Source organism: Anomaloglossus baeobatrachus, chromosome 8 (genome assembly GCF_048569485.1).
Source record: "Anomaloglossus baeobatrachus isolate aAnoBae1 chromosome 8, aAnoBae1.hap1, whole genome shotgun sequence".
NCBI classification, from domain to species: Eukaryota; Metazoa; Chordata; class Amphibia; order Anura; family Aromobatidae; genus Anomaloglossus; species Anomaloglossus baeobatrachus.
The window spans coordinates 196,236,465-196,262,251 of NC_134360.1; the positions used below are offsets into that span (position 1 = coordinate 196,236,465).

General features: G+C 53.2%; 1 protein-coding gene across 2 annotated transcripts in view; it reads left to right on the forward strand.

Moving 5' to 3' along the window:
- Positions 1-25,787, forward strand: part of ABCD3 (ATP binding cassette subfamily D member 3) — a 134,188-nt gene that overhangs the window by 58,719 nt on the left and 49,682 nt on the right. For both annotated transcript variants that reach the window (XM_075322358.1, XM_075322357.1), the window contains exons 6-7: positions 1,703-1,800; positions 10,786-10,909. In XM_075322358.1, the coding sequence (XP_075178473.1) occupies positions 1,703-1,800; positions 10,786-10,909 (222 nt within the window). The remainder of the gene's footprint in view (positions 1-1,702; positions 1,801-10,785; positions 10,910-25,787) is intronic.

Consider the following 25,787-nt stretch of genomic DNA (forward strand, 5'->3'; position numbering starts at 1 on the left):
ATACTTTGTGTGGCCTCCAGAGGCAATAGCTATACACCCAATTGTCTGGGTCTCCCAATTGGAGCTAGAAGAAAAGGAATTTACGGTAAGTAAACAAAATTCCCTTCTTCTGTATGCAAGGTGTCGATTCGTATTGAATTGATGCAGTACAACTTTGTAGTTCACTTTTTTTCTCCGTCTTGTTCCGTTTTCGAGATAAAAATGCTAACTCCGTTGTTTTCCACCAGGTGGCGCTATAGGTGGTTTCATTGCATAGCGCATGGCTACTTTACTATACCTAGACACCACTTCTATGCTTATAGCTGCCACCGTTCTCAAGTTAATGGCGGTGGACAGGATATGGGTGGACACACTGTATATTTGACTCTGAAATGTTGGGGTGTTTCGGACAAAAACATATTTTAAAATCCTGTGGACCGACCCGCACATGAGACTAGTCAGACAGGCGGTCCTTGGTGGCTTCTCCCCGCCCGCCTCCTGGAGTGACAGGTTTCTCCTTGTATACAAACACACAAATGTAAGGCGAGACCTGTCACTGTAAAGGGTCTGGTGGGGAGAGGCTGCCGGGGACCGCCCATGGGACTAGTTTTCCTTGCAGCTGTCCCCGACTGCTTTAAAAGTATGTTTTACAGTGATTTTTTTTAGGCCATCAATGTCGCTAAGAAGGTAAAATGATAATATAGATCCTGGTTTCCTAGATCTTGCCCCTAAGTAACCTTAAATCTCTTTTACTCCTGTTCTTCTAAAGCATCTTCCTGGCGTATAGTGTCAGCACTTTCATTACCATATAGTGAGCCAGGACTATGCCGTTTGGAGGCTGTCATGAGATTGCATGAATATATTACATGATGCATCACACGGTGTGAGAGTTAAATGGGGCAGAATCCATTGCGGATATAAAAGCAAATGCTTACAAAATGTGACCTAAAACCTGTGACTAAAACAGCTGTGTCGATAACATTGAGCATGTGTAAGATTCAGGCTGCTTTCACACATCCGGTTGTAGCAGTGCGGCACAATCCAGTGCTCTGCTGAAAAAACGAAACCAGGTTTTTTTGCCGCCGGTTTCGTTTTTCCCAGCATTGACTTGCATTGGCGCCGCATTTTGCCGCAAGGGCTTGCGTTCCATCCGGTTTTTGCCGCATGCGGCAGATTTAGCCGATGCGGCGGCCGGATGGAACGTTCCCTGGCACGTTTTTTGCTCTGGCAAAAAAATACCGCATCGCGCCGCATCCGGTCGATGCGGCGCATTTTTCAATGCATGCTTATGGGCGCCGGATGCGGCGCGATGCGGCAAAAAACACATCCGGCCGCCGCATGCGGTTTCTTCCACTGCGCATGCTCAGTAGCGTGCCGCAACCGGAAACAAACAGACGGGCCGCATGTAAAAACGTATGCAAAGGATGCGGTGTTTTCGCCGCATCCGTTGCATAGGTTTCACAGCCGGATTGAGCCGCACTGCTAAAACCGGATGTGTGAAAGTAGCCTTACCTTCCCGAGGACCATTTGTTGCAAAAATTTCTTTGACTGAAATTGCATTTCTGTGCATGATCAGACACATACCTTTCATAGGTCAGACGTATACCTTTCAGTCATGGCCATTTCTGCAGCAGATAAGCTCGGTGTGACTATACCCTGAAGTGTGCCTTGTTGTAATCCGCTGGGTTTGCCGTGTATTGATGCATGTGCTGCTTGTTTGCAGATCTCATTAGTGAATAACTTCTTAAAATTTGGTCTGAATGAGCTGAAGCTGTGTTTCCGAGAACGGCTGACCAAGCACCTTTATGACGAGTATCTGAAGTAAGTACCAACTTAATTAATTTTTAGGGGTGCGGTGACGCGGGAAGGACTACAGTATATGGAATAACATTGTTGTTATAAGGGAGGTGGTTTGGGTTTTGTATAGAAAGTGCGTTATCTACAGTCTGTAAACCTTTGACATTAACTTCACTTGATTCACTACATGGAGTAACAAGACACTAAGGGGTACTTTACACGCTGCGACATCGCTAGCGATGCCGAGCGCGATAGCCCCCGCCCCCGTCGCACATGCGATATGTAGTGCGCGCTGCTGTAGCGAACATTATCGCTACGGCAGCTTCACACGCACATACCTGGTTGGCGACGTCGCTGTGACTGCCGAAGAATCCCTCCTTCAAGGAGGCGGTGCGTTCGGCGTGACAGTGACGTCACTAAGCGGCCGGCCAATAGAAGCGGAGGGGCGGAGATGAGCGGGATGTAAACATCCCGCCCACCTTCTCCCTTCCGCATCACCGGTGGACGGCGGGCGCAGGTAAGGAGATGTTTGTCGGTCCTGCGCCTTCACACACAGCGATGTGTGGAGCTGCAGGAACGACAAACAACATCGTACCTGCGGATGCACCGACATTATGAAAATGAACGACATGACACAGATCAGCGATTTTTTGACTGTTTCACGCTCGTTCATCTTCTCTCCTAGGCTTTATACGTTGCGACGTCATTACCGGCACCGGATGTGCGTCACTTTCGATTTGACCCCGACGCTATCGCAGTAACAATGTCGCAACGTGCAAAGTACCCCTAAGGGTATGTGCCCATGATCAGGACTCAGTGTTCTGGACGCAGCGGGTCCTGACCTGCGGGGCTGTGCGTCTCCTCCGCAGGAGACCGCAGCCGTTTGTACCCATGATCAGGGTTCAGTGCGCTGCGGTCTCTCGCTTGTGTTGTCCCTACGGCGGACGCGTGTGATTCCAATTGACATGCTGCAGTCTGGAAACATGCACCACAGGTCAGTGTTTGCCGAAAAAACAAGCACAGTGGGCACGGGAGTTCTAGAAATCCCATCCACTATGCTTGTACTGTACAACGCAGAGTTTTGGGCGCAGCTGAATCGCGCTACATCCAAAACTCTGTAAACACTGATCGTGGGCACGCAGCCTAATACATAGAATTGTATGCCCAAATATCAAACCATTACTTCTTGTTTAAAATGCACACAGCACAAGCTGGCCATTCAATATTCATTACTCAAGAACACGTATGTATAGTATATACGGTATGACCTATTCCAATTGAGCAGAGATCCACAGGACCCTTATCTGGTGGCCATGTCTGTCACGCTGGGTGTGGGGAGAGACATCCAGTAAGTGGACTACTGGGAAGAAGGGAGGCTAAAACACAGAGGGGGGGAAACCAAGGGCCCCTGTGCTGACCCTGACACTGGGGGGCCCTGCACTTGCCCTCAAACCACAGGTACCTATAATGGTTAGGAGGTGTGGCCCGCCAACGTGCCCCTGTCTCCTAGCCAGACCCTAGGACTAAATCCCACCACCCACCAATCCATGGGGGGGAAAACACAAAAATTACCGGGAAAAAGGATAAACAACTTATCTTGAGAGGGAATCTTAAGAATATACAGTAGTCTGAAGCCACATGCATTCCTGAGCAAGCAACTTCTCCAAATGAAGAGTATAACCCGCACTGGAGGAGTGATAGGCCCCAAGTTAGAAAGGCCCTTAATTACCAGCTGGAGGAAAGGCTCCTCCAACCTGGCAAGGACACAGAAAACAACCTAAATCAAGCACTTAACGAGACAGCGTCCATTAACGTCAGGATGATCGCCGGGCCCTTCTGCACCTGGTCCCAGCAGCACCTGAAGGTCCAGACACATCCGTGACAATGTCTTTTCTCTATCGTTTCATTGGGGGACACAGGACCATGGGTTATGCTGCTGTCACTAGGAGGCTGACACTAAGTAAACATAAAAAGTTAGCTCCTCCCTAGCAGTATACAGCCGGAGGCGGGCTCAGATCAGTTTTTAGCTTAGTGTCGTAGGAGGCTGATGTGGGCCGTCTCGGCCCCCCTCAGCCATTTGTGTTTTTGCGCTTTTTTTCCTTTATTTCGGCGCCGCTCATCGCTCTCATACCTGTCTTCTTTTTCTCTGCAGGTATTCTCTTCACTCATCCTCCGCAGCCCTGTGGGTACCACTCCCCAGGGTCGCAGGGGCTTGAGATTTCGGGCCCTCTCCCCCGTCCATCCCCGTGGTACCACTCCCGGGGTTGCGCGTGTGGGCAGGTTGTTGTGGGCACCGCTGATTCGCCCTGCGGTATCACCCCAAAGGGCGTACAGGGGCATACAGCAGGGATGGAACCTCCGCAGCTTTTGTATTCCGATGGGGCCCTTTCACGCTGCCTTCTCCTGCAGTGGGGCTGCTTCCCCCATCATGATGTCCACTTCCCTGCCTCAGCACGCTCTCCCCCGGAGTCCTCAGGCTTCCTGGACGAGAGCACTGTACACAGGCAGGGGCAGGGCGCATCCGTCGCTGGGCCGGCGCCGCCGAGTACAGGTAGGACCGACCTCTCCTGCCCCTTCCCCCGGCCCTCTCCAAAAATTTAGGCCCCGGTCTCGGCCTAGTCGCTCCTGCGTCCTAGCCACGCCCCCGCTGCAGCGCTATTGGCCGCCGGTCGTCTTCCCCAGTCTCCTCCCACCGCTCAGCCTCCTGGCTTGTGGTGGGGGCTGTGGATCCTCCGTTTTTCGCGCCTGAACGCTGCTCCTCCCCCAGCTCCTCCAGCGTCCCCATCGCCATTTTAGCCTGTGTCCGGTCCCCTGAGGCTGCAGCGCGCCGGCGTTCTTCCTCTCTCTGGCCAGCTCACTCCTGGACTCCCTCTTCTGGACTGGTGGGCAGCACACAGGACCTGGGTAAGCCCTGCTCCTAAGGAGTAGCCCTCACTAGGTAGCGTTCTGAGTTAGGGACGAGTTAACCCTCTCCTGTCTCCTTCCTAGCAGCCACCAGGGAGAGTACTTTTTTTCACCATGCCTAATGCTAAGTCCACCCGACCCAAGCAGGCCCCCTTTGCCTTATTTTTTGCATGCTCCTCCTGCAAGACCAAATTTACTCAAGGCCAGGACGCCCCACTATGCTCCGTCTGTTCTTCAGACTCGCAGCCTCCGCAGGACCCCTCGGCCGACGCTTCTGATACCGCAGACGCCACAGCGCCAGATGCTACAGGGCCCTGCGTCCCGCCCCCCCCCCCGACTGGCTAGCATCCCTGTCCCAGTCCGTAGATTCCCTCTCTGAGGCTTCTCGGACCATCGCGCAAGCTCTGTGCCTGCTGCCGTCGCTCGCCCAGACTCCCGCAGACCTGACGCAATCGCCTCCGGAGCAGGTGAGCCCCGTCGCAGGGACCTCCTCGGCTGCTCAGAAGCGGACCCGCCAGGTCTCGCCTTCAGCCTCTTCCCAGGTTTCACCTTCATCCCCAGGTCCAGACCATCATTCCTCCGGGGAGACTTCTGACCACTCCGATGATGATTCCGATGCAGCACCCCTGCTGGACTCAGAGCAGGCGGCTGATATTCGGCGTATGGTGAATAGCCTGATAGAAGCAGTAAACCAGACCCTAAAGGTACAGGTGGACCCCGTCTCCTCCCAGAGCACCCAAGTCTCGTTTAAGCGGATGAAGCGGGCCCAAAGCGCATTCAGCGGACATCCAGAATTCGCTGAGTTACTGCGCAGCCACAGGCAACAGCCGGACAAGGTATTTACCAGCGGTAAGTCCATTGATTTGCATTACCCCTTTCCTGAGGGTCTTCGAAAGGATTGGGCAGGCTCCCCTGTGGTCGACCCCCCCCCCCCCAATCTCCCGCCTGTCTTCTCACACAGTCCTTCCACTCACTGACTGTGCGTCTCTCAAGGACCCCACAGACCGTACGATTGACAGGTTGGCCCGTTCCGCCTTCGAGGCAGCGGGCACATCCCTCTCACCGGCCTTTGCCTCGGTTTGGGTTGCCAAGGCACTGATGTCCTGGGCGGACACGCTACGCTGCGGACTCCGCGCCATTCCTGCCAATCCGGACCTGGTCCTCATCGCCTCGCAGATTTTCCTCGCGGGTGAGTACCTGCTCAATGCAGCCCTGGCATCTGCCAATTGCGCGGCCCAGGCCGCCAGCAACAATGTGGCCATCCGTCGAGCCCTCTGGCTCCGGTCCTGGAACGCGGATGCGGCCTCTAAGAAGTCACTGACTTCCCTGCCCTTCCTAGGGGAACGTCTTTTCGGAGATAAGCTGGACCAGTTGATCTCCGATGCGACGGGAGGAAAGAGTACATCTCGCCCCCAATTGCGCCCCAAGCGCTTCCAGAATCGGCGCCCCACCGCTCGTTTCCGGCCCTTTCGCAGCTTCAACTCTACTCCCCAGCCGCAAAAAAGCCGCTCTCCTCCGAGAGACAGGAGGACCCCGTCATTCAAGACCAATCCCGCCTGGCGTTCATGTCCCCGCCAGTCCACGAAATCCTCTTCCGGTTACCGCCGACGCTCCTCCAAGTGACTCGCGGTCGGCGCGCAACAGCGCCAGACTCGTGGGAGGGCGTCTGTCTCGTTTCCAGCATGTGTGGATCCCCCTGACCGCCGATGCCTGGGTCAGAGAGATCATCACCTCAGGCTACAAAATAGAATTCGAGTCAAAGCCACCGAGACGTTTCTTCCTATCTCGTCCTCCCGAGTCTCCCGCGCGGGCTCGCGCGTTCTTTCACTCCGTAGACTCCCGCCTCCAAGCCGGAGTCGTGGTACCAGTCCCTCCCGCAGAACGTTTCAAGGGGTTCTATTCCAACCTTTTCGTGGTCCCCAAGAAGGACGGCTCTGTCCGCCCCGTCCTCGACCTAAAGCTTCTAAACAGGTCGGTGAGGCCTCGGCCGTTTCGAATGGAGTCACTTCGGTCCGTGATCGCGTCCATGGATGTCGGCGAATTCCTGGCATCACTGGATATTCAGGACGCCTATCTTCACGTCCCTATAGCCACCTCTCACCAACAGTTCCTCCGCTTTGCGATAGCGGAAGATCACTTCCAGTTCACGGCTCTTCCTTTCGGCCTCGCATCCGCCCCCAGAGTCTTTACGAAGATCATGGCGGCTGCCATGTCCGTCCTACAGTCCAGGGGTGTTATGGTCATCCCGTACTTGGACGATATGTTGATCAAGGGTTCTTCTTTCGAAGACTGTCGTCTTGGGGTTCAGGTCACGATCGACACCCTTTCACGGTTAGGGTGGCTGATCAATCGGAAGAAGTCCTCTCTGACCCCGGCCCGACGGATCACATTTTTAGGCATGGTATTCGATACCACCCAAGGGCGAGTTTTCCTCACACAGGAGAAGATGTCCTCCCTGCAACGAGGCCTCCGCGCTCTCCGGCGTCAGCGCCAAGTTTCCATCAGGTTCGGCATGCGAGTCCTCGGTCGTATAATGGCGGCGATGGAAGCGGTACCCTTTGCACAGTTCCACCTCCGGCCCCTCCAGCTGGCCTTGCTGAAGAAGTGGGACAGATCTCCCTTTTCTCTGGACCGCAGGTTTCATCTTTCGCCGGAGACCCGCCACTGCCTCCGTTGGTGGCTCAATCAACGCAACCTCGCGTCAGGAAGGTCATTCCTCCCGCTCCACTGGAAGATAGTGACTACCGACGCCAGTCTCCAGGGCTGGGGGGCAGTGTTTCGGCATCACACAGCGCAAGGCCGATGGACACCGCGGGAGAGTTGTCTCCCGATCAACATTCTGGAGATAAGAGCCATCCGGCTAGCCTTGCAGCAGTTTCGGCACCTAGTACAGGGTTGCCCGGTCAGGATCCAGTCGGACAATGCGACGGCGGTGGCGTACATCAACCACCAAGGCGGCACAAGAAGTGTCGGGGCGATGCGAGAAGTCAAGAAGATTTTGCACTGGGCCGAGTGTCATCACTCCCTGATCTCAGCGGTACACATCCCAGGCGTGGACAATTGGGCGGCGGACTTCCTCAGCAGGGAAGGCCTCGCCTCCGGAGAATGGTCCCTCAACCGGGAAGTCTTCAACCAGATCTGCGACGGATGGGGAGTTCCGGATGTGGACCTAATGGCCTCCCGGTTCAACTGTCAGGTTCCGCAATTTGTAGCGCGATGCCGCGACCGCTTGGCTTTAGGAGTCGACGCCCTCTCCCTGTCATGGAGCCAGTTCAGTCTCCCGTACATCTTCCCTCTGCTCCCTCTGATCCCGAGGGTCCTCAAGAAGATCAAGGCAGAAGGAATACCAGTCATCCTAGTGGCTCCGGACTGGCCCAGGCGAGCATGGTTCGCGGAACTCACTCAGCTCCTCGCAGACGCTCCGTGGCGTCTTCCAGACCGTCCAGATCTCCTGCAGCAGGGACCTCTTTTCCATCAGAACTCACAGGTCCTAAATTTGACGGCCTGGCCATTGAATCCTGGGTTCTAGCTCAGGCTGGTTTTTCTTCAAGAGTGATACAGACAATGATTATGGCCAGGAAGCCATCTTCATCAAGAATATACTACCGCACGTGGAAGGTCTTCTTCAGGTGGTGTGAAGAGCACAGTATTTCTTCTCCTCTCGCCTTCTCCCTTCCTTCCCTATTGGCATTCTTGCAGTCAGGCCTAGATGCGGGTCTCTCGCTCGCAACACTAAAGGGCCAGGTATCGGCGTTGTCAATCCTGTTTCAGAAGCCACTGGCCTCTCGTCCACAGGTTAAGACCTTCATCCAAGGAGTGGCCCACCTGGCCCCGCCGTATCGTGGGCCTCTAGAACCGTGGGACCTTAATCTAGTCCTAGGGTCGCTTCAGGGTCCCCCATTCGAGCCCTTGCAAGATTCTTCCCTTTCTCACCTGTCTTGGAAGGTGGTGTTCCTCGTTGCCATCACTTCTATTGGCAGCTCTCTCTTGTCGTGCCCCCTTTTTGATTTTTCACCAGGACAAAGCGGTTCTCCGGCCAGATCCCTCCTTTCTCCCAAAGGTGGTCTCCCCGTTCCATCTAAACGAAGAAATTGTCCTTCTGTCCCGGCTCCTCTCACGGCTTGGGAAGGTCCTTGCACACCCTGGACCTGGTGCGCGCCCTTAGAATTTGTCTCCAGAACCGCGCCGTTCCGTAAGTCGGATGGTCTGTTTGTCCTTCCTTCTGGTCCCAAGAGGGGTGAATCGGCATCCAAAGCCACAATTGCCAGATGGATCCGTTCTGCCATATCTGAGGCCTATCGGATTCGGGATAAGTCTCCGCCGCGGGGGGTAAGGGCGCACTCTACCCGAGCAGTGGGTGCCTCTTGGGCGATTAGGCATCAGGCGTCGGCCGACCAGGTCTGCAAGGCCGCCACCTGGTCCAGCCTGCATACCTTTACTAGGTTCTACCATGTTGACACCCAAGCATCGGCAGATGCTAGTTTTGGGAGAAAGGTCTTGCAGGCAGCAGTGGCACACCTGTAATAGGGTGACAGCATTCAATTATGGTTCAAGCCCGCCGAGGGAGGTCGTTGTTTCTTCCTATCTGCGGTGCTTCTGTATTCCCGCCCAGGGACTGCTTTTGGACGTCCCATGGCCCTGTGTCCCCCAATGAAACGATAGAGAAAGTAGGATTTTTGTGTACTCACCGTAAAATCTCTTTCTCTGAGTCTTCATTGGGGGACACAGCACCCACCCTGGTTGGTTTTTTGGTTGTTAAATTGCATTTGCCTGCCATTTTCAGCGGTCTTATGTTCATAGACCTCTTGTTCGCACGGCTGCATTATTTTAGTTATAACTTTGTTTTATGTATGGTGATTCTGGTACTCCTCCTCCTGCTTGTGCACCAAACTGATCTGAGCCCGCCTCCGGCTCGGGGTGTATACTGCTAGGGAGGAGCTAACTTTTTATGTTTACTTAGTGTCAGCCTCCTAGTGACAGCAGCATAACCCATGGTCCTGTGTCCCCCAATGAAGACTCAGAGAAAGAGATTTTACGGTGAGTACACAAAAATCCTACTTTTCTATGGCTGTGAACCTCCTCCCACCCGCTGGCATTCCCCACACCACTTCTGATTTGTAGGCCCAGCACGATGTTATGATTGCGGCTTCATGCACTCATGGCATCTACTATTGGTGCCTGAGATCCTGGCAGACAGGTGGAGGTTCCCAGAGCTCTGGCCTGGCATCCATGGACTACTGACTTGGCCTTTGGACCTGTCCTGCAAATCTTTTTTGCTAAACCCTATAATTTATTGTATATAAGGCAATAGAAAGGTGCATATTCCAAACCAAGATTAAAGGGGATGCCCACTTGTAATTTTTTGTGTTTTCGTTCCGGAGAGAGGAGAAAGCTGCTGTCAGACTAATAGCAGCTTATCGCCTCTAAAAACAAACAATAAAGATTGTTCACATAAATTCCATCGGCCTGATCCTTCTCATCCCTAACATCAGTTAACATGGGAATGTTAAGGCCCCCCACCATAAACATCAGCTGATCCCGCCCAAATCAAAATAATTATCCAATTTAATTTGTTTAATCTCGGTTGTTAGCGACACTTCTTAGCTCCTCCTTCATCCCAGTTAAGCCCCACCCTTTTACCGCTATCTCTGCCCACTCTGCGGGGCAGGTGAGTATTTTACAGGATCTCTTCACTTATTAGCAGTGTGGCAGGCTGCTTTGTTGATTACTGGTCTACACCCTCTCAGGGTTGACTCCTATACCTTACCGGGCCCCTGTGTTGTTGATCCGGCTGCACAAGCAATATATTTCCCCTGCCTCGTAGTATTAAGCTTATTTTGTTGTATTACTTTGTGCATCGGAGCAAAGGTAAGAATTGGATCTGGTGTTGGGAGCGATCAGCATTATTTGTCCACCACTTTTCTAGATCCCTAGGATTGTACACTTACAAAGAAGCAATCCATTGTTTCATAAAGGGAAACAATTTGTGCCCATACGTACTGACATCACAAATTGTAGGGAGTCTTAAACTGAAGAATGAGCATAAATTTATTATAGAATAGTGATATACTATACCTGTATAATATTTTTTTTTTTTTGTATTAGATCCTTTACTTATTACAAAATGGGCAACCTGGATAATCGAATAGCAAATGCTGACCAGCTCCTCACCCAGGATGTGGAGAAGTTCTGTAACAGCGTGGTGGACCTGTACTCCAACCTGAGCAAGGTGAGTCTTCGGCTGCTTTCACACATCAGTTTTTTTTCATCAGGCACAATCCGGCTCAAAAACCTATGCAACGGATGCAGCGAAAAAAACTGATCCGTTGCATAAATTTTTCCATGCGGCCCGTCCGTTTTTTGACGGATGCAGCTTGATACTGAGCATTGTCAGTTCAAAAAACCTCATCCGGCGGCCGGATGCCGTTTTTGCTGCAGGACGCCGCATCCAGCATCCATAGGCTTGCATTGTAAATCGCGCCGGATCCGGTTTTTTCGCCGCACAAAAAAACGTGCCAGACAACGTTCCATCCGGCTGCTGCATGGGCTAAATATGCCGCATCCGGCAAAAACCGGACGCAACGCAAGGCCATGCGGCACAATACGGCGCTAATGCAAGTCTATGCGGAAAAAACACAACCGGCAGCAAAAAAAACCTCTTGCGTTTTTTCTGCAAAGCGCTGTATTGTGCCGCTCAGCAAAAACCGGATGTGTGAAAGCAGCCTTAGCTGTGCAGTAAAAAGTTCTTTGAAGGTCTTCCTGCTCGTTGGGATGAGAGGGGTGATCCTGCTGATTGACAGTTCAGACAAGCAGCATGATTAAGCCGCTGGTCTGAACTGTGCACTCTCCGGTGGTGCAAGCAGAGAAATCTGTGCCTCTGCAGTAGCGGAGCAGGAGCACTGGTGCGGTTTGGTTCCAGCAATCCGGCAAGCTTCTGAGCAGCACTTACAAGCTCTGTAGCAAAGTGCTTGTAACCACTGCGCTCAATGCATAGGAAACTGCAGAGGTGGCTGGTAGCCTAAGCAACAAGCTGTACACAATAGAATTAAAAATTCCTTTGTTCTTGAAAAGTTGTAAATTGAACTTCTTTTTTTTTTTTTTTTTTTTAACATTTTAATTTTTCATTCGGGATTGTAAGTGTGGTAAATCTATCGTGCTCTGAATTATATTTTCTAAAAACTGCCTCTTTAAAGCTAAACTCTCATGTGAAAAAAAAACAGTATTAACCCGTGGATATAGTATTAATCAGCAGGTCAATAGTGATCTGACTATGCAACCTCTTCACTGCCTGGTGGAAATTAACTTTATTCCCCTCAGCAGTCTCCGGCTTTTAGTCATAGGGGCACCTCTCAGTACAAAGTGAGCTCTGTACTGATACACTTCGAAGTTGGCTGTCACTCAGTGCTGGGATGTGGTTACAGGTGCCGCTCACTTTGTATTGAGAGTAGAGTTGAGCGGGATGGCAATAATCCGGGGCCGGCGGGTCGTTAATAGACTTAAAAATAAGTTCGATCCGCTCTGGAATCCGGTGCCCATATAAGTCAATGGTGACCGCAATCCGGAGGGTTAAAACGTTTGTGGAGGGGCTAGGGGGCTAGCAGCGAGCGTGACATACTCACCGAGGCGCTGTCATGGCGGCACACTCCTTCCGGGTCACGCTGTTACCTTCCGGAGCCGACGATTCAATATTCATGGTTTTCCCCGCCCACCGGCGTGTGTTGGTTGCAGCTAGACACACCCCCCATCCTGAGTGGCAGCGTGTGAGCTAACTGCAACCAATCACAGGCGCCAGGACGGCCGGTGGGCGGGGAAAGCAGTGCACTGTCGGTCACTGTGGTAAACACACTTGGCAGCACAGTTATAGCGCTCGGCTGCAGCCCCAGCCGTTGCGCAGTATCTGTGCTGTTTATCCAGGGCCGGAGTCACACGTGCGAGACTGCCGGAACCCCTCGCATGTGTGAATCCGGTGAAAGTAAAAAAAAAAAGGACGTGCGGTCACCCTTATCTTCACATCCAGCCATGATAACGCCGGCTGGGGGCTGGTATATGTGTCAGTCGGGGTAATAGCAGGGGTTAATAGCGGCACATAGCTGCTGCTAAACCCTAGGTTTGTGATGGTACAGGTGTCTGTCAGATACCTGCATCACACAAACCTGTAAGTAACAGTAAATAAACACAGACACACAGAAAAATCCTTTATTTGAAATAAAATACAAAACACTCCTCCTTCACCACTTTATTAACCCCAAACACCCTGCAGCTCCGACGTAATCCACAGGAGAAGTCCCGCAGCGACACATCCGGCTCTGGTACATCTCAGAGCGAGCAGCCATAGAGCACGACCGCCCGCTCTGAGTGCAGTCTATTACTGAGCCGCGATAAGCGATGACCGCGGCAGAGACTGTCACAGGCTGGGGGGCGCGTCAGCCAGGAACCAATCACAGCTGAGAGGGCGGCCGGTGGGCGGGGAAAACACGGAAAGCTGTGAGACTGCATGCACAGCACAGGAAGTGAAAGCGCGACCCAGAAGCAAGTGTGCCGCCATGACAGAGTCTGGTAAGTATGAAACGCTATTTTTTTTTAATTGATTTTCTTTATCGTTCCTATGGGAGACCCAGACATTGGGTGTATAGCTTCTGCCTCCGGAGGACACACAAAGTACTACACTAAAAAGTGTAGCTCCTCCCTCTCTGAGCATATACACCCCCTGGATAATCAAATATAGCCAGTTCAATGCTTTGTGTTCAGGAGGCATACATCCACACATGCATTCTCATCTGATTTTTGATTTTTGGAAAGAGTTTGAAGAAAAGCGGGTCCAAGCCTGGACTCCCGGCATGTCCCTTCTCACCCCACTGTGTCGGCGGTGTTGTTAAGGTTGATTTCAGGGCTGGAGCCTTACATGCCACGCTCCTTCACCATCCCTCGGGCTCTGGCTTGAAGTGGGAGCCAGCACGGTTCTCCCTGCCTTGCAGGAGACCGGTCTCCATCCGCAGCCCTTCAGGATCCTGCCGGACGGAGCACTCATCCCCAGGGACTTGAAACCCTGCGTCTCACAAGCTAAGTATCTGAGACGTTATTTTCGGGGGGTCCCTTGTACTTTATTGTTGGGGAGAGTGGGCTGTGTATCTGTTCTGACATTTCCGGACGGTTCTCTGGTTTTCACCTGAGAACCGTGCCTGTGCGCCGGCCGCATCGCTTAAATTTAGGCCCCGGCTTCGCCTGAGGTCTAGTTTCGATTTCACTGCCCCTGCATGTCAATCATGCAGAGGGACAGTGCGGCTCTGCCCAGCGGCCGTTCGGCACAGGGGAGGGACACTCCTCTCTGAGGAAATGTCCCCTCCCCTGTAAATCTCCTTGGCCCTCCAGATCCTGCTCTCAGAGTAGTCCCCGCCCCCTCTCCTCGCTCCGGCGCCATTTTATCAGCGTTCTCACAGCGATCGGCGCTGGCTGCAGCATCTCTGCTAATCTGTCTGGGGGTCCGGGCTGTGGGATCTGGAGGGCACACAAACAGTCTCATAAGCCACAACCTCCGGTTGTGGACCTGCTTATATACTCTCTGGGGGTCATTCTGGCTCAGAGCCCCCACTTCAGCTGCATGTCTCACACGAGGAGCAAGGCTGCAAGGCTGTACGCAATATGCACTGCATGTAAGCTCGTGCTGCCTGAACCGAGCACATATTCACATTGTGATGCCTGCTCTGCCCTGACAATGCTTCAGCCTGGAATCGCCCCCCCAGTGGTCTCTCCGGCTGCTCCGGCTCCTGTGGCTGAACCCCCGGCTTGGGTAGAATCCTTCTCTAGGTCAATCTCCCAGTCTTTTGCCGACTCCATGGGACAGCTGTCCCGGACTTTGCTGAACATGCATCAGCCCCCTTCTCAGGGCGCCTCTGCTGCTAGGGCTCTCTCAGCGGAGCTCACAGAGGATTCTTCATCTGGTCCCAGACCCCGTCCTCCTAAAAGGAGACGCAGGGCTCCCTCTCCTTCCTCGTCCCATGGCTCTGATTCACGAGCTGACTCGCAGGACGAGGAGGATGCCTTTACTGGGGGCTCGGACGCTACCTCCATGTGCCCCATTGATCTGTCCGAAAATGACGCAGATGTTAGTGATTTGATTGCGTCCATTAATTCTGTACTGGACCTCAATCCGCCAGTATCAGAGGAGCAACCCTCTCTGGCAGAAAAGCACCAGTTTACCTTGCCTAAGAGGACAAGGAGTGTGTTCTTTAACCACTCCAGTTTTCAGGCCACTGTGACCAAGCCTAGGGCCTGTCCTGACAAACGCTTCCCAAAGCGTGGTTCTGATGACCGTTTTCCCTTTCCACCAGAGGTGGTCAAGGAGTGGGCTCATTCACCAAAGGTAGACCCTCCGGTGTCTAGACTCTCAGCCCGGACAGTTGTATCAGTGGCTGATGGCACCTCTCAAGGATTCCACTGACCGCCAGGTTGACCTTCTGGCCAAATCTGTATATGAGGCGGCAGGGGCCTCGTTCTCCCCATCTTTTGCAGCAGTGTGGGCTCTCAAAGCCATCTCTGCTTCTCTAGAGGAGATGAATTCCCTCACCAGGGACTCTATGCCCGAAATGGTTGCCTTAACTTCCCAGGCTTCAGCCTTTTCATCCTATGCCATGTCTGCCATGCTGGAGGCTTCTCACCGCACTGCGGTGGCTTCGGCTAATTCCCTCGCTATCCGCAGGATCTTGTGGCTTCGAGAGTGGAAGGCAGATGCTTCTTCAAAGAAGTACCCTGCTGGGCTCCCATTTGCTGGGTCCAGGCTGTTCGGTGAACAACTGGATGAAATTATTAAGGAAGCTACTGGCGGGAAGAGTACTTCCATGCCACAAACTAAAACCAGGAAACCTGTCCAGGGCAGGAACCAGTCGAGGTTTCGTTCCTTTTGTTCCTCCAACTGGTCGTCCTCTAAGCCCTCCGCCTCGTCCACTAACTCAGCCAAGGACCAAAAACCCAACTGGCGCACGAAGCCGCGTCCTCAGAAGACCGCAGGAGCTGCTGCCACTAAGGCAGCCTCCTCTTGACTATCTGGCCGCGCCAGCAACGTCCTTGGTCGGTGGCAGGCTCTCCCACTTTGGCGACGTGTGGTTTCAACACGTCTCCGATCAGTGTGTGCGGGATATCATCTCCCACGGCTACAGGATAGAATTCTCTTCCAGCCCGCCAAACAGATTTTTTCTGTCAACTCCCCCCTGCTCCAAGGCCGCCGCCTTCTCACAGGCCGTGGCATCCTTGCAGGCCAACGGAGTAATTGTACCGGTTCCCGCCCAGGAACGGTTCAGAGGTTTCTACTCAAATCTCTTCCTAGTCCCCAAAAAGGACTGTTCCTTCCGGCCCATCCTGGATCTCAAGCTTCTCAACAAGCATGTTCAGGTGCGGCATTTTCGCATGGAGTCTCTGCGATCAGTCATTGCCTCAATGACCCAAGGAGATTTCCTGGCATCCATCGACATCAGAGATGCCTATCTGCATGTGCCAATTGCAGTTTCACACCAGCGTTGGCTACGTTTTGCAATCGGAGAGGAACATTTCCAATTCGTGGCTCTCCCCTTCGGGTTAGCCACGGCCCCTCGAGTATTCACCAAGGTCATGGCAGCAGTGGTTGCGGTTCTGCACCTCCAGGGGTTGGCAGTGATTCCTTACCTGGCCGACCTACTAGTCAAGGCTTCATCCAGTGCAGACTGTCAGCGGAGTGTCTCGCTCACTCTCGCCACTCTAGTCCAATTCGGGTGGCTTGTCAATCTGCCCAAATCCACGCTGACTCCGACCCAGAAGCTCACGTACCTAGGGATGCAATTCGAGACTCTGCCGGCACTTGTGAAGCTGCCCTTAGTCAAACAGCAGTCCCTCCATCTGGCGGTGCGCTCTTTGCTGAGGCCCCGCCGTCATTCCATCAGGCACCTAATGCAGGTGCTGGGTCAGATGGTGGCGTCAATGGAAGCGGTTCCCTTTGCCCAATTCCATCTGCGTCCTCTGCAGCTGGACATTCTCCGCTGTTGGGACAAGCGGACTTCCTCCTTGCACAGGTTAGTGGCTCTGTCGCCACAGACCAGGGGCTCCCTTCAGTGGTGGCTTCGGCCCCTCTCTCTGTCTCAGGGACGCTCCTTCCTGGCCCCGTCCTGGGTGATCCTCACCACGGATGCCAGTCTATCCGGCTGGGGAGCAGTATATCTCCACCACAGAGCGCAGGGCACTTGGACTCCGTCCGAATCAGCCCTCTCGATCAATGTGCTGGAAATCAGAGCTGTGCTTCTAGCTCTCGTAGCCTTTCACCACCTGTTGGCGGGCAAGCACATTCGAGTCCAGTCAGACAACGCGACAGCGGTTGCCTACATCAATCACCAAGGCGGGACACGCAGCCGCCTGGCAATGTTGGAGGTTCAACACATCCTTCAGTGGACGGAGGACTCAAAGTCCACCATATCCGCAGTCCACATCCCAGGCGTGGAAAACTGGGAGGCAGATTATCTCAGCCGTCAAATCTTGGACAGCGGCGAGTGGGCTCTGCATCCGGCAGTGTTTCAGTCAATCTGCCGCAAGTGGGGCACTCCGGAAGTGGATCTAATGGCATCCCGGCACAACAACAAGGTTCCGGTTTACGTGGCTCGCTCTCACGATCCTCAGGCCTTTGCAGCGGACGCGCTGGTTCAAGATTGGTCCCAGTTTCGTCTGTCCTACGTGTTTCCCCCTCTAGCTCTCTTGCCCAGAGTCCTGCGCAAGATCAGAATGGAGGGCCGTCGGGTCATCCTCATTGCTCCGGGCTGGCCCAGGCGAGCTTGGTACCCAGACCTGCTCCATCTGTCCGTAGAGGTGCCGTGGCATCTCCCGGATCGTCCAGACCTTCTCTCACAAGGTCCGTTTTTCCGCCAGAATTCTGCGGCTCTCAGATTGACGGCGTGGCTCTTGAGTCCTGGATCTTGACGACTTCTGGTATCCCTCCTGAAGTCATCTCCACTATGACTCGGGCTCGGAAGTCTTCCTCGGCCAAAATCTATCACAGGACCTGGAGAATTTTCCTGTCCTGATGTCGCTCTTCCGGCCATGCTCCTTGGCCTTTTTCTTTGCCGACCCTTCTGTCCTTTCTACAGTCCGGTCTGCAGCTAGGACTATCCCTCAATTCCCTCAAGGGACAGGTCTCGGCTCTGTCAGTGTTGTTCCAGCGGCGTATCGCCCGGCTGGCTCACCTTCATGCAGGGCGCATCTCACATCATTCCGCCTTACCGGCGGCCTTTGGATCCCTGGGACCTCAATCTGGTCCTCACGGCTTTGCAGAAACCCCCCTTTGAGCCTCTTAGGGAGGTTTCTTTGTTTCGTCTTTCACAGAAAGTGGTCTTTCTAGTGGCCATAACTTCCCTCAGGAGAGTCTCTGATTTGGCTGCGCTCTCTTCGGAGTCACCTTTTTTGGTTTTTCATCAAGACAAGGTGGTTCTCCGTCCGACTCCGGACTTTCTACCTAAGGTGGTTTCTCCTTTCCACCTTAACCAGGACATTTGCCTGCCTTCCTTTTGTCCGGCTCCTGTTCATCGCTTTGAAAAAGCGTTGCATACTCTGGATCTGGTGCGGGCACTCCGGATCTATGTGTCTCGCACCGCTGTTCTTAGGCGGTGCACCTCTCTTTTTGTGCTGACCACAGGTCGGCGTAAGGGCCTCTCGGCTTCTAAGCCGACCTTAGCTCGTTGGATTAGGTCGGTCATTTCCGGTGCCTACCAGTGTACTCAAGTGCCTCGCCCGCCGGGGATCAAGGCACACTCGACCAGAGCTGTCGGTGCCTCTTGGGCTTTCAGGCACCAGGCTACGGCTCAGCAGGTCTGTCAGGCTGCCACTTGGACTAGTCTGCATACCTTTTCGAAGCACTACCAAGTGCATGCTCATGCTTCGGCAGATGCGAGCTTGGGCAGACGCATCCTTCAGGCGGCTGTCGCCCATTTGTGAAGTTAGGTTTCGCCTACTTCTCAGTTTTCTGTTTATTTCCCACCCATGGACTGCTTTGAGACGTCCCAATGTCTGGGTCTCCCATAGGAACGATAAAGAAAAAGAGAATTTTGTTTACTTACCGTAAATTCTTTTTCTTATAGTTCCGTATTGGGAGACCCAGCACCCTCCCTGTTGCCTGTTGGCAGTTTCTTGTTCCGCGTGTTATCACCGGCTGTTGTTGTAGACAGAGGCTCCGGTTGTTCCGGTTCTTGCTCTATCTCTACTTGTGGGTGGCTATTCTCCTTCAGCTTTTGCACTAAACTGGCTATATTTGGTTATCCAGGGGGTGTATATGCTCAGAGGGAGGAGCTACACTTTTTAGTGTAGTACTTTGTGTGTCCTCCGGAGGCAGAAGCTATACACCCAATGTCTGGGTCTCCCAATACGGAACTATAAGAAAAAGAATTTACGGTAAGTAAACAAAATTCTCTTTTCTTTGTCGCTCCATTGGGAGACCCAGACAATTGGGTGTATAGCTTCTGCCTCCGGAGGCCACACAAAGTATTACACTTAAAGTGTAACCCCTCCCCTCTGCTATACACCCTCCCGTGCATCACGGGCTCCTCAGTTTTTATGCTTTGTGCGAAGGAGGCACACATGCACGCATAGCTCCACAATTTAGTCAGCAGCAGCTGCTGACTATATCGGATGGAAGAAAAGTGGGCCCATATAGGGCCCCCGGCATGCTCCCTTCTCACCCCACTCTGGTCGGCGGTGCTGTTAAGGTTGAGGTACCCATTGCGGGTACATAGGCAGGAGCCAACATGCTGTTTTCCTTCACCATCCATGCAGGGCTCTGGGTGAAGTGGGATCCATAATCGGTCTCCAGACACTGGGACCGTGCTCCCTCCGCAGCCCCTGGGGAATCTGCTGGACAGGAGCTGGGTATCGTCAGGGACATGGCCCTGCTACTGTGAGGTACTCTGTGTCCCCTTGGGGACGGCGCATGGAGCGCTTGTGTCATACACGCTGCAGCACTGCTGGGCGTGTTAGTGCGCCGGGACTACCGCGCTGACCGCGCTTGTTTGCCGGCCGCGCTTATAACTCTAGTCCCCGGCTTCTGCGGCCTAGTACCGCATATTCCCACCCCTGGGCCTGCCAGTCAGGGGAAGGGAGGGACGCTACACTGGAAGATTCCCGCACTTTCTAGGGCAAGGTGCTCTGTGTCCCCGTTGGGACGGCGCATAAAGCACCTTGGGCCCAGACGCTGCAGCGACTGCGGCGTGCGTATGGGTCCGGGACTACCGCGCCGACCGTGCACTGCCGGCCGGCCGCGATTTTAACTTTAGTCCCCGGCTTTTGCGGCCTAGTATGGGATTCTCCCGCCCCCAGGCCTGCCAGTCAGGGAAAAGGGCGGGACGGTCGGTATGACGCCGACAGTGAGGGCTGGAGTACACTGAGCTGTCCTCCGCCCCCCTCACTACCCATGCTGGGGCACCAGATTCCCGCACTTTTTGTGACTACGCCCACGCCTCCCTCCTCCTCAGAGAACGCCGTCAGCCATGTTTTCAGCAACTTCTGGCTGCAGCTGAGGGAGACCCGGGGCAGAGAATCTGGTGGCCACAAGCCACATCCGCAGCCCCTGGGGGAATCTGCCGGACAGGAGACGGAGTATCGTCAGGGAAATGGCCCTGCATCTACAGGTACTCTGTGTCCCCATTGGGACGGTGCATGAAGCACCTTGGCCTCAGACGCAGCTGCGACTGCGGTGTGGATTTTTTGTCCGGGACTACCGCGCCGACCGTGCCTGTTTGCCGGCCGCGGTTTTTACTTTAGTTCCCGGCTTTTGCGGCCTAGTGTGTTAAACTCCCGCCCCTGAGCCTGCCAGTCAGGGAGAAGGGCGGGATGGTCGGTATGTTGCCGACAGTGAGGGCTGAAGCACACCTCGCTGTCCTCCGCCCCCCCTCACTGATCACTATAGGCCACCAGATTCCCGCACTTTTGTGACTACAGGGACAGAGCCCTGCATCAGAACGTACTCTGTGTCCCCTGAGGGACAGTGCATGCAGCATCTGTGTTACAAACGCCGCAGCGGTTGCTGACGGGTTTGTGAGACTGGGACTACCGCGCCGACCGCGCCATGTCTGCCGGCCGCGTTTTTAAATTTAGTCCCTGGCTCTTACGGCCTAGTGCCATATACTCCCGTTCTCGGGCCTGCCAGTCAGGGGTAACGACGGGACGGCCGACTGGACGTCGGCAGGGAGGGCTGGAGCATACGTTGGTATCCTCCTTCCCCCTCACTGAGCACTGGGGGGCACCAGTTTTTCAGGTGCTGTCCCCCCCTTGGTGCCGCAGTGTGTGTGTATATGTATATGTATATGTATATATATATATATATATATATATATATATATATATATATATATATATATATATATATATATATATGTATGTATATATATATATATATATATGTATATATATATATAATGTTTATTTATATGGTATATGATCTCACTGTTCGGCAGCATTATTTGTTTTTGGCTGTATACCCTCACTGATTACTCTGCGGACGACATGCTGTTGTCTGCTCTTAAAGAGTAAGGGTGCCAAGGCACTGGCTTATTTTACAACCGGTACCTCTTGTGCGGCTATATTACGGGCACTGCACAGATGACAGCGACAGAGTTTGCATGATGAAATCAGCAAATCTCTGAATAGCTTTCACATCACAGGACTCTGTCTATGGACAGGGGGTCTGCTAAGATACTGGAAGCCTTGCAGTCCAGACCGATACCACAGGGCCAGGGAGCTGTGAGGTCATCGCTCCCGGGTCCCTCTGAGTCGGTACAACATCCTGAGGTAACACCCAGATCCCACGGTGAGAACTCCGTCACGGACCGCGGCCTATGATAGGCTAAGCGGGCCCGCTGGGAACCTTCCCCGACTTCATCAGGAGTGCGTGTTTCGATCACTCTAACTCCAGAGGGGCCGTCCAGTAGCACAGAACTTGACGGACAAGCGCTTACTAAGCGCCTTATTGAAACGCGTTACCCTTTTCCCCCCTGACGTGCTTAACGGTTGGGCTCAGTGTCACAGGGTGGATCCTCCAGTCTCTAGGCTGGCGGCTAGATCCGTAGTATTAGGGGCAGATGTCCATCTCTCACGAATGCCACTGACAGGCAAATAACGCTTATGATGAAATCCATCTATGAAGCCATAGTCGCATCTTTTGCTCCAGCCTTCGCAGCCGTGGGGGCACTCCAAGCTATCTCAGCTTCTCCGGCTGAGATTATTGCGGTTGCACATAACTCTGCCACGCAGGTTGTGTCCTTCACTTCTCAGGCGTAGGTTTTTTCGTTCTACGCCATGAACGCCGTTCCTGGACTCTGCGAGCCGTACAGCGGTAGCATCCACCAATTCAGTGGCAGTCTGCAGGGCCATGTGGCTACGTGAATGGAAGGCAGGCTCTGCTTCCAAGAAGTTCTTAACCGGTTTGCCATTTTATGGCGACCGTTTGTTTGGCGAGCAATTGGATGAAGTTACTAGACAGTCTCGTCCTTGCCGCAGTCCAAGACCGATGGGTGAGAGACATTCTGTCTCACGGTTACAGGATACAGCTCTGCTCTCGTCCTCCGACTCGTTTCTTCAGAACATCTCCGCCCCCCGAGTGAGCCGATGCACTTTTTCAGGCGGTGAACACTCTGAAGCCTCGATGTCACAAGAAGACTTCCTACCATCAATTGACATCAAGGATGCTTATCTCCATGTGCCGATCGCACCCGAGCTTCAACGCTTTCTGCGTTTCGCCATCAGGGATGAACACCTTCAGTTCGTGGCACTGCCATTCGGCCTGGCGACAGCCCCACGGGTCTTCACCATGGTCATGGCAGCAGTGGTGGCGGTCCTACAGGGCCACTCGGTGATCACTTACCTACACGATCCTCTAGTCAAGACACCCTCCTGGGTGGCATGTCAACACAACCTGACCATTGCTCTGGAGACTCTCCAGGGGTTCGGGAAGATCATCAAAATTCCAGGGTCAAAGCTGACACCGACCCAATCACTGACTTATCTCGGGATGGAGTTTTATACTCTCTCAGCGACAGTGAAGCTTCCGCTGCATAGTCAGCGTTCACTACAGACAGGGGTGCAATCTCTCCTTCGGGCCCAGTCACCCCTTGAGGCGCCTCATGCACTGTCCCAGGAAGATGGTGACAGCAAGGGAGGCAGTTCCCTTGCGCAGTTTCGTCTGCGTCCGATTCTTTCGGACACCGCAAATGGGACAGGAGGTCGACGCCCCTAGACAAGAACGTCTCTTTCCCTTGCAGCAAAACCTCTCTTCAGTGGTGTCTTCTTTCCACTTCCTGGGCGAAGGAAAAATCCTTCCGGCCCCCAGCCGGGGCTGGGGTCACGACGGACGCGAGTCTGTCAGGGTGGGGAGCGGTCTTCCTCCACCACTCGGCTCAGGGAACCTGGACTCCGACAGAGTCCTCCCCTCGGTTAAATGTTCTGGGGATAAGGGCAGTGGATTTAGCCCTAAAGGTGTTCCAGCGGTAGCTGGACGGCAGGCAGATCCGAATTCAGTCGGACAACGCCAAGGCAGTTGCGTACATCAACCACCAGGGCGGCACACGCAGTCCTCAAGCCTTCCGAGCAGTTCGGCAGATGCGGCTGTGGGCGGAAGCCACAGCCTCCAACTTCTCCGCAGTTCACATCCCGGGCGTAGAAAACTGGGAAGCAGATTTTTCTCAGTCGCCAGGGCATGGACACAGGGGAATGGTCTTCACCCGCACGTGTTTCGAGAGATCTGTTGCCGTTGGGGAACGCCGGACGTCGATCTAATGGCGTCTCAGCACTACAACAAAGTCCCGGCATTCATGGCTCGGTCCAAGGATCACAGAGCTCTGGCGGCATACGCGCTAGTTCACGACTGGTCGCAGTTTCGACTGCCTTATGTATTTCCTCCTCTGGCACTACTGCCCAGAGTGTTACGCAAGATCAGGTCAGACTGTCGCCGCGCCATCCTCGTTGCTCCAGACTGGCCGAGGTGATCGTGGTACCCGGATCTGTGGCACCTCACGGTGGGTCAACCGTGGGCACTCCCTGACCGACCTGACTTGCTGCCTCAAGGGCCATATTTCCTTCGGAATTCTACGGCTCTAATCCTCACTGTGTGGTGGCTCCTAGCGTCATCAGGGATATCTCCAGATGTCATTGCCACCATGAGACAGGCCAGGAAACCAACGTCCGCCAAGATCTCTCACAGGACTTGGAGGATCTTCTTATCCTGGTGCTCTGATCAGGGTTTTACTCCCTGGCCGTTGCCTTGCCCACTTTCTTTTGCAAAGGGTGGCCTTCCTAGTGGCAGTCACATCACTCAGAAGAGTATCTCAGCTGGCAGAGCTGTCATGCAAAGCCACCTTCCTGGTGTTTCACCAGGATAGGGTGGTTCTACGTCCGGTCCCGGCCTTTCTCCCTAAGGTGTCCCCGTTTCGTCTTACCCTCTTTGGGTCCGCATCCAGTTCACCAATGTGAAAAGGATTTGCATTTATTAGATCTGGTGAGAGCACTCCGGCTCTACATTTCTCGCACGGCGCCCCTGCGCCGGTCTGATGCGCTCTTGTCCTTATCGCGGACCAGAGTAAGGGATGCTTTGTGTGGCCTCCGGAGGCAGTGCTATACACCCAATCGTCTGGGTCTCCCAATAGGAGCTAGAAGAAAAGGAATTTACGGTAAGTAACAAAATTCCCTTCTTTCAAGTCAACCTTGGCTCGGTGAATCAAGGAACCGATTCTTGAAGCATACTGTTCTTTTGGGCTTCCGATTCCTGCAGGGCTGAAGGCCCATTCTACCAGAGCCGTCGGTGTCCTGAGCATTGCGACACCAGACTACGGCTCGGCAGGTGTGTCAGGCGGCTACCTGGTCGAGTCTGCACACTTTCACGAAACACTATCAGGTGCAGGCCGATGATTCGGCAGATGCCAGCCTAGGTAGGCGAGTCCTTCAGGCGGCAGTTGCCCACCTGTAAGAGGGGGCCGTTTTTCGGCTCTTTTTATCGAGGTATTCTTTTACCCACCCAGGGATTGCTTTTGGACATCCCAATTGTCTGGGTCTCCCAATGGAGCGACAAAGAAGAAGGGAATTTTGTTTACTTACCGTAAATTCCTTTTCTTCTAGCTCCTATTGGGAGACCCAGCACCCGCCCCTGTTCCCTTCGGGCTGTTGTTCTTTTGTGTACACATGTGGTTCATGTTGAATTGTTCTTTTGGTCCATGGTTTCAGTTCTCCGAACATCCTTCGGATTGAATTTACCTTAGGCCAATTTATAAGTTTCCTCCTTCCTGCTTTTGCACCAAAACTGAGGAGCCCGTGATGCACGGGAGGGTGTATAGCAGAGGGGAGGGGTTACACTTTTTAAAGTGTAATACTTTGTGTGGCCTCCGGAGGCAGAAGCTATACACCCAATTGTCTGGGTCTCCCAATAGGAGCAAGAAAAGGAATTTACGGTAAGTAAACAAAATTCCCTTCTTTTAACATTTTTATTAATTGCCGATTCTGGATCGGGCCCGGGAATAGTGCTGAAACCGCGCAGTTCCGGACTTTTCCAGCCCGAGCCCGCTCAGCCCTAATTGAGAGGTGACTGAACTCTCATCTATGACTGCAAGCCCGAGGCTGCTGGGAAGAATAAAGATAATAAGGAAACAATAATTTCCTCCTGGCATTGGGGCTTTGTGTCTTGGTCACATGGTGTCAGATCACTATTAATCTGCAAATTAATCTGCAGGTTATTAGTATTTGTTCACATGACAAGTTCCCTTTAAGAAAGAAAGAGGCCATAAATCTACAAGGCTTTCCTTCTCTGACCTGTCAGCCGAGACGTGCTGATATTATAGAGGTTGGGGAAGGCTATGCTGTGATCTTAATAAGCAGCTTAGAGCAGACCGTCTGATCTTCTTAGGTAATCTATTGTTAGCACTTGTATGATTTGTATATTGTAAACTACATGTAAGTATGAGTTTAGAGAGGGATTTTAATTTATCGTAAATCAATAGTATAAATGAAAATAAGGAAATTTGTTATATATCTTTATCAAATTTGCATCTTTCTCCTCCTGAACTGATCATTCATTCTCAAAATTCTACATTCAAGAGTAAAAGTTTTCAGTGAAAACACTTACC